At 39.7% G+C, this 9,151-nt stretch overlaps 1 protein-coding gene across 1 annotated transcript in view; it reads right to left on the bottom strand.

Annotated features, from left to right (window-relative positions):
- Positions 1 to 7,973, bottom strand: part of FAM13C (family with sequence similarity 13, member C) — a gene marked incomplete at its 5' end in the record, with an annotated part of 30,032 nt that extends 22,059 nt beyond the window's left edge. The window contains 2 exons of the mRNA XM_010077067.1: positions 530 to 680; positions 7,910 to 7,973. Of these exons, the coding sequence (XP_010075369.1) occupies positions 530 to 680; positions 7,910 to 7,973 (215 nt within the window). The remainder of the gene's footprint in view (positions 1 to 529; positions 681 to 7,909) is intronic.
- Between the last annotated feature and the right edge of the window lie 1,178 nt (positions 7,974 to 9,151).

The raw sequence follows: 9,151 nt of genomic DNA, 5'->3' as shown, positions 1-9,151 counted from the left end.
AGTGAGAGATAACACACCACATTTTGCCCAGATGGATAATAATACAGGTTCATGAATGATCAAAATCCACATGCTGTAGAACTCACCTTCACTATCTCTCTGTTGATGCATTAAATTAAAATCAATAATAGGAGAAATGAAGTGATATTGCTCTGACAAAAAGAATGACAAAAGTAGAATTACATGATATGGCATGTGATCTCACACAATACAGACACAGGAAGTAAAAAATGTAAATTTACTTGAACAAAAACAACAGATTAAGACTGAAAATAAAAGAAACAGAATTCTTAAAACCTACCTGGAAAGCAAGACACCCTCTCAGAAAAACATAAGGTTTTAGCCATTAATTTCCATTCTTTTAACAGGTATCACCCTGTTTTACATTACATAGCATTTCCATCAGGAAATGGTGCTTTGCACTATTCTGCACTGTTTCCCAGAGGACTGCAAAGCTGCTATTAAGCTGCAAATTCCCCAGGCTTTTTCATAATTGCAAATGAGAACACACCATGACATGATCGCTTACCTCCACAGCTAGCCCCATCAGCTTGCACGCTGGTTTGGACTGATGAAGGGGCTGGATCCTTGGGTGCCGGCAGCTGAGCAGTTTCTTCCTGGGTTGGCAGAAATGCAGAGCACAGATCGGTTTCAAGGGCTTGTAGCTTCAACAAAGAATTCTGCAGACAAAAGCAGAACATTGGGCTAGAGAGAGAACAGCAGCATGCGGCAATAGCTCTTCAATTCACTAAGCCCATCAGCAGCGCCTGCAGAGGGGTGTTCCACCCGCAGCTCTGAGAGGACGTGCAAGAGAACAAACGTGCACTATTCCACGAGTTTCCTGACTTCTGGGTATTTAAGTCCCAATTTACATGGATTACTCATGACACGTGGGAAAGATGACTTCGTCAGCAAAAGATAATTTATCCTAGGAAGCCAAACTGAGATGGTGTCCCTTTTCTTGGTCTTGAAGCAATACACTAAGCAAGTATTTCATTCATTGGGCTGACATCACGATCGGATGACATTATGTCCCTCCCCATCACCATTCATAAAAAACCAAATCTCCCTCTCTCCAGCCTATTGTGCCGTTCGTAGCAGTGAACAAAGAGTTACTGAGAACACACTCCCTCGTGGGATTCTTGGAAGAGATATTTTTTAATTGGCTTTTTTTAGAGGTACTTCTTTATGTAGACATAGCTTTTATGTAGGCTGATGCTGCTTCTACAGGGCAATCAGATCATTTCCTATCCACTGCAGAGGTAAAATGAACAGATCATTGTCACTTGCTGCAGACAAATCAATGAGGACAAGGCTAGTTATCTATAACATCACTTCCAGCTACTGTGTCATGATTGGTCTATTTCTCATTTTAATGTCTGATGCTGCTTGCAGTATTCAGCTGTACAATCTGACACAAGCACCTTGCTGTGATGCAAATGCTGTGAAAGCCCTAATCACCACCTGACTGGGCAAAATGAGTCTCTACCAATGCCCCACGCATTCAGTTCCCCTCTCTCAAGGGAAATACAGCTTGTAACATAAAACAAAATCACACAGGGCTGTCTTAATAATCACACAGCCGGCACACAGAATTATATGTAAAATGTTAAGTCACTCAAATGGTACATACTTGTGAAGAGCAATTTCTGAAAAAAAAAATAAAAATCTGAGTTGCAACAGAAAAAAATTCCTCAAGTTTATACCCTGAAAAGCTCCTTTCCCCACTCTGACAAAGAACTGAAACCAGTTTATTGATTTGTTTAATGAAATAATGAATTTACTTCTTGGAATAATTTACTATGTGTGACAATATGTCACCTATGTAGTTAGTAGTTTAATATCTTTGTATTATTGTTTTTTCATACAGCCCTTTTATTAACTCAAGAATGCCAGTGTTTTTAGGTTAAAAAATTTAAAATAACAAAAGGAAACTACTTTGGCTGAGAGCAGCAGGGAATATTTCAGCCTTAATCCTTTCATTCCTTTTATAGAATTTAGGCAGTGAAAGTGGAGCAGAAAGTAGCTTTTTCTGGCGGATACCTTAAAATAGGGAAGTTTCGAAAAAGCACAAGATTACCATAACTAGATCCTGCAACTCTCTACGTGCTCTCAGGAGGGCTTCAAAACCCATATCCCGTTCCACAAAACAGATTAGATTACAATCAAACACCTGGACTTTGGCCTCAGTTTGGGTCAAAACGGAAATCCAGGAACACCTTTCTTCTCCTGAACCCAGAGCAAACAGGAGCTCTGGCAACTTCCGTCAGAAGCAGCTTGATATTACAGAGGTGTCAGCAAAGAAATGGCTTGTGTTATACATTTATTTTAGAATTAAGTTCCTCTCAGCTGTTATCAAGACGTATTTTGACATCTCATCCTATAACACTGGGAAAGAAGTGATTGCAAGATGAAGAACTGATTCATAATGAAATACCCAAGTGTAATGCTCTTCTTTAAAAATACGGCATGATACAGAGCTGCTTCCCATGATCTGAGGCAGAAGATACTTTTAGTATTCCCTGGTACAGGTTGCATTAACAACCGACCATCCTCTGGCCCAGCTGCTATTTGTAAGGACAATTTAGCCATCTTGACAGTGCCTCATCTTCACACCTCAGTTTCTCCAAGACTCTTGAATGATTGGCATCTTTTCCTTGTCACTTACTGACACTGTTTGCTCCAATATTTTACGTACATTACTTCCATCTGATCTGGCTCCTTTGACCTGTCTGCTAGAAAGAGTATACCAGGTGTGCAAATGTCTGCAATGGGGGCTTTATCAGTGAAGACTAATATAACAAATTCCCTCAGCCTCTGTTTGGAGCTATATCACCTTAGTGCCCATTTTACATGTCAGCCAGACAGCACTTCCAACGATACCCTGCCTGGTTTCCTGCTTTTGATGTATTTAGTAGACTTCTTACCATCAATGTAAGCATCTTTTATGAGGCACTTTCAAAGTCTTATTTAATCCTCTACACAGCTTTCTTGAATTAGAGACAGAATGATGGAAACCATCTAACCTTCAACAGCTTTCAAGTGGCAGTGAATTTTCCTTGTCAAGGGAAAGGTGCTGACTTGAATCATACCCATGGCACTGTTTCGGGAAGAGTTTTCATGACATGACAGGCCTCATTTTCCACTGCCTCTCACCCCAGCTAGACCCAAACAAAGTGGCAGTGGAATTATCACAACAGATGGGCAGCATCGTACAGTCATTAATGTCATCTAGCAAAATATGACTATACCAGTTACAGACCAGTAAGGCCTGTGATCCCAGTCTGGACCTTATGATGAGAACTGCTGATAGTAATTGAGAAAAATATGGCAAACATACCAAAAGAACATACCAATGAGGTGAACATAGGCGAAAAACTGACAAATATGCCTAACCTTCACAGACTGTTACTTCCAGCATTTGACAAAAAAAATCCCATATCAAGAAAATACATTCACTTTGCATCACTATTTCTAATGATACACTAATATTTTTGGCAAGTTCAGTATAAAAGCATTCACACAGACAACACAGTTAAATATTGTATTTCACCAATGCTTATGCTGTAATTCACCAGCTGTTTTGTATTCAGTTGCTCTAAATTATATTTTTCACCCATCTGTGGAAGGTGGGTGGATGGCAAATTTCCAGGCACTGACAAATACTAAAAAAAAATATAATAATAATAATAATAGAAATACCTTATATGATTTCATGAATGTGTCCTTGACAGAGATTTGATGTGGGGAGAAAAAGAATAAGTAACTTTGATCATTTTGATGTTACCAAGGGAGATAATAAATCTGGAGTATGCCATCAACCTCATCTTACTCCTAAAACACAGCTGAGTAATATGGTACTGCCACAGTACACTGTACATGAAAAGCCACCATGTATCTATGGGAACACATGAAAGAGGGCATAGCTTTAAGCAAAGGCCAAGCACAAAGCTGCCCAGGGTCACCACCTCATGGGCAACAGGAGCGTCCTAGTAAACAGTAGGGATGACCTTGCTGCCTGCCCTGTCCTGCCCCTCTCAGAGGGCTGCTTGAACTACCAGCAATGCCAGAGCACCCACACTGGATATTGCCAGCCCCTATCTCCCACTCTGCGGCAGGAGCAGTGTGGCCCCCTGTTTCTGCAACTACAGCCCAAGCAGAGCAGCAAGGTGCTCTGGGAGAGGACACTGCCACATATCAAGTCTGAGCCCTGTCTTCATCTTCTCAAACCTCCCAAGTTCGTTTGAAATCCTACTGACCGCTTCCAGCTTCCCCCTGTTTCTCCAATACTTCCCAGTACCTGTACATCAGTGGTGGGGATGTGTACTCTTCTGCACTTCACACTCTTGGCAAGTCATCTAATCTGGAGATGAACCGGCCTGTGCACATGCTACTTAAAACTCTCTCAGGGTCCAGACCTGCCCCTGGGGCCTAATTGTGCTATCTCTGCTCTTGGCCATTTAAAAGAACTTGCAAAACACGTTAGAAGCAAATATGAGAAGCAGAAATACGTAGAGAGGGAAATGTTATGACATGGTGGGTACTATCATCAATTTTAATAAGCTTTTATATGGGAAACCAATATCACTGAAGTAATTTAAGGTATGGCATATTATACCAGCTAATTATCTGAGTTCAAATACTTTAGATTTGATGCTCATTCGAGCTTTACTCTGGTGCCTAGCACCAGTGTTTCTGATGCAGTAATTCCTGATCCATGCTAATTAAAATGAAAGGAGATATTAATATTTAAAATGGATCCTTAAGTTTCTTTGGAATAATAACCATATTTTTGCCTCTTCAGAACAGTATTTTGCAAGCTTGAAAAGGAAGCAATTTTCATTGTCTTGGACAAAGGTTGCTTATCTCTTCTTATGTCCTCTTAAAGTAACTGACAATTCAAAGAATTTGAACTTTGTCAATTCCACTAGAAGAAGAAAAAACATGCTGCATTATTCCAGGTAAAAGATAATGGAAAAAAACAAAGACATTTACTGAGGAAAACAGAAAAAGAGGCAGTGTGGTATTTCTCTCCTATTTGTAATTTTTGCTAGTGCTTTAAGAAAACATAATCATTAAAGTATCATACTCTTGCCTGCTGGAGAAAACACAGCACAAAAAGATTGCTGTTTCCAGGGGAAGCTCAGCCTGTAGTAAAGAAACCACCTTCACAAACAAGTAAGCCTGTAGACTGTGTCCCCTGACCACCTGTTTCCAACCAATGATTACTGAAAATCAAAAGTTGCAGCCTTAGGACAAAGAATTACTGAGATGCTACATAACTTCTTACATCTAGAGGTAAATACCACACACCCACTCTCACACTGCTTAATCCCTCTGGAGAATGGGGCACTGAATGAACTAATACTCCCAATTCTTGCCAAAATGATCAGTGCCCTGTGACTTGTTGGTCAGCGCATCCAGGGGGCCATAGCCTGATGGAGCCTTGCAGCCCCACGCTCTCCCTTATTGCACCAAGAGCTACGGCACTGCCAAACCTGCTTATCAATCAGCGCTCACCGCATATCCGCAGGGAGAGAAGATAGCTGCCAATGGCCAAAAGAGAGCCACTGCTCTTAGAGACAATTTATTTCCCTGAAAAAGCATTACTGTCATCAGCATCCTTTGTTTCATCCTTGTGGACATCCTAAGGTCTGCTAAATTTAAGAACTGAGAGAGAACAGAGAAAGGGAACAGGTCTGCCCCACCCACAGACACTGCCTGGTCTCGGCCTGGAGGCTGACAGGGAGAAGGGAAGAGAAGCAAAGCCCAGACTTGGCGCTTTCTGCCTAAACTGAAACCACCCTGCCCTGCACATGGTGTTTGGGAATATTAAGGATGCCTGCACCCTGCCCCTCCAGGACAGGAAGGCAGCTATTCTACTATGTCCAGTTTATTGATGGATTTATGGGATTTATGAAATCATCTGGGGCAGAGAAGGAGAATAATCCAAGCTTTCAGTATTTAACAGTCTTTGAAATGATTCATACAGAAAAGAAGCTGAGCAAATATCAAGCTGTTCAATTGCTTCACTCACAGGAAATTAGTGCTTTTATATGTCATATTAGAACAGCAATGTATAAAAGTATCTTCCTTGCTTTTTAATCTGAGAGTTCAGTTTAAAATAAGATAGGCATATTTTATGTGAACACAAATAAATCTCTATGGTATCTGTTATGGAAATATTTGTGTCTTCAGGCATATGACATTTTGAATTCAGAACTTATGGGGAACAAGCAAGCAACAATAAGATAGAACAAGATATGCCCTTGATCTGTATAATGCCATGAGTGAGCAGTGAAGAGAGACACCACTTTCTCTAATCGAAGAAGGGAATTTATTTTCCTATGACACATGTCCATTTGTGTATGCGTTTAGACCTGAAACACAATATGGTCCAAGATCTTGCAAAAGAAAGCACCAGAATGTAACTCTTGCTCATTCCACACAAATTATTAGCTATTTATTTTAATTTCTGATCTAATTATCTATTTCAATATCTTACACTGATTTTATTTATTATAATATTTTGTCATAACCTTAAAGGAATCCTTTGCATTAAGGTTTTGAGCAACCTGGTCTAGTGGAGGGTGTCCCTCCCCATGGCAGGGGGGTTGGAACTCGATGATATTTAACATCCTTTCCAACCCAAACCATTCTGTGATGCTATGATTAATTTTAAATGGAAGATTTAAACGGAAGCTTTGGTGATTAATTGCAGTGGGGCTTCTCAAAAGAAACAATAACTTAATGATTTCTTCCAGGGCTCTAATTGGCCAGTATAGATCCGGACTAAGGAGGCTGAGTATACTCCCTTATACCAGTCATGGAATATGCCTTACTAGTTAGCACTGAGATTTTCAATAGTGAGCTGCACAACAATGAAAAAAAAAGTGCACGAAATAATTCATTATAAGACAATTAAGTCTGAATTCCTTTAAAAGGACACATTGTGGCTTTCCCCTAATGAAAGTCAGGTAGCTATTAATAGACATAGATGTTCCCTGGCTCATTATGGAAACAAATGGTTTGACAGGAATAGGCTTACCTTGCCCCCAGTTCTTTATTTCCCTGCTTCTGTTGTTTTGTTGTCTTGCTCTGCTTAAAAATATTGTCTGCTCCTTGTTTAAGTCCAGCATTGTTCACTGCCCTTGCAGTGTGTAAGCATGCTCTATGCTAGTATGCAGATACCCTTGTTTGTGGGGGATGCTTTATAAGGTTTCCCACTTTGAATAATTGCAAAGCTTGGGTTTGGCCTCCAGTATATTGCTGATTGTGAGAATCTAGCCCAGGCTCATCCACTGTTACATGATCACACAAACAGCTTCTCTGTGCTCTACTCTGACACCACCCTCCTGGCATAATCCCTGTGAAAACAGCTCGTTTCAAGTGTCACAGGTGTTATTTGTCTTTCCTTCCTTCCCCTCTTCACTCCAACTCTTTCCTCCTCCCATCTTACATGAATACCTTTTAGACTACATTGTTCACAGTTCATGGTTACTTATGCAGGATGTAGCAAACATCAGAACTCCTTATTTCTAAGCAAAACATAATTGACAGCTGAAGACTTTTGAGTTGTAACACAAGGAAAAAAATCAAATGTTCTTGGAAGATTACATTTCTCTCAGTCAATATTGAATGTTTAACTCTCTTCTGAGCACAAACAGAAAACAGCATAAAGTTGGCTTGAAATATTTAAAAAATCTCTTGCTTCTGGCTTTTAACTTATTATAGCAGTCTCATATTACATTTTTAAGATTTTCTCCAAAGACATTAATAGAATGTTTCATTAAAAAGCTAATGTAAGATTCTCAAGTGATTTCATTATTCCAAGATCTTAGAATTAACAAAAACCAAACATCTAATTCAAAATTTATAACATCGTATTTCAACTTTTGGTTAAGCTTACCTCATTTAAGCTGTTGAATTGCTCAGCTGCTTCTTCTGGTGAAATGCACGTGTTCTGATCTATTCTACAAAACAAAACAAGAATTTTCACTCAATAGGTTGCTTATCTGTGCTGCAAACATTTCAAACTTTTCAGCATGTCTGTACATAAACTAGAAGTTATAGGATAAAGTTGTTTTATTAAAAAAATAACATTTATATGAAAGCTACATCTGTATTTCATACTTCATTCAAAAAAACAGTGATTTTATTGGAATTCTAAATAATACATTTAAACTGTGAATGAGGTCCTGGAAACTGTGACATTAAAATCTGAGCTCTCTCTGTCACACACAAAAAGTTCTACAGAAGCATGATCAGCTCTCAGTATCTTGGTGAGCTAATAGGGTTAAAGCCAAGAAAAAGCACAAACGTTTGTTTAAATCTAAGCACAATTTGTCCCACACACTTTAAGTCAGGAACAAGAGTTTTCCTGTATCAGAGCCATAAAGAGTAAATCTTTCCATATTTAAGTTTGATGGTATTTCAGGCTCCCAGTCTTCAACTTTCTGCTTAACTTCTGTTTTGCAAATTTCACAAAGACCCAAGGGACTCTCATGAGGAGCTGGAAATCCTTTGAGTAAGAGAGATGCTCACATTTTCTGACAAGTGTCACTTTGCATCCATCAGAGATACCCATACCTTTGGCTTTCCCTCAGTGTATCACTGCTTCTCCACAAGGAAACAGGAAAGGAAAGTCCTGGACCAGCAAGCTGGAAACCTCTTCCCTCTGACTATGGCTAACGAGAAAATTGTGCCCCATCCATGCAGATGTGGTTATGGCCTAAGGTGCCACACACCTACCAGCTTCACACACTCAACTTCAAAGCCTGACATGGATGTATCACAAGTTGACTCGCAACTCAGCTGAAGGCAAGAGAACTGTTGGTGTCTCAGAGAATGAGATTTCTCATTGCTGAAAAGGTGGCAATGTTTGCTGGCCCCTGTGAGACTCACTCACAGACATGATCAAAACTGACACAAAAACCCAGATTCCTTTCTAAAAAATAAATCATATTTTTCAATCTATTGGGCTCAGAGTCATCCCAGCAAAAACCAAATAGTTTTAGAAGTCCCTAGAGGCCTCAGAAACAGTACAGACAGGCCTTTGTTGTAGTTCTTCATAGATGTGTGAGGCATTTAAAGACTGAACTGATGGATATGCTACTTTCCTTACTGTTATGGGTTGTCTGATGGCGAGGAA

The sequence above is a fragment of the Pterocles gutturalis genome, unplaced genomic scaffold (assembly GCF_000699245.1).
Source record: "Pterocles gutturalis isolate BGI_N339 unplaced genomic scaffold, ASM69924v1 scaffold18933, whole genome shotgun sequence".
NCBI lineage: Eukaryota > Metazoa > Chordata > Aves > Pterocliformes > Pteroclidae > Pterocles > Pterocles gutturalis.
The sequence above is the reverse complement of the archived record's forward strand: the minus strand, read 5'-3'. Positions and strand labels throughout refer to the sequence as shown.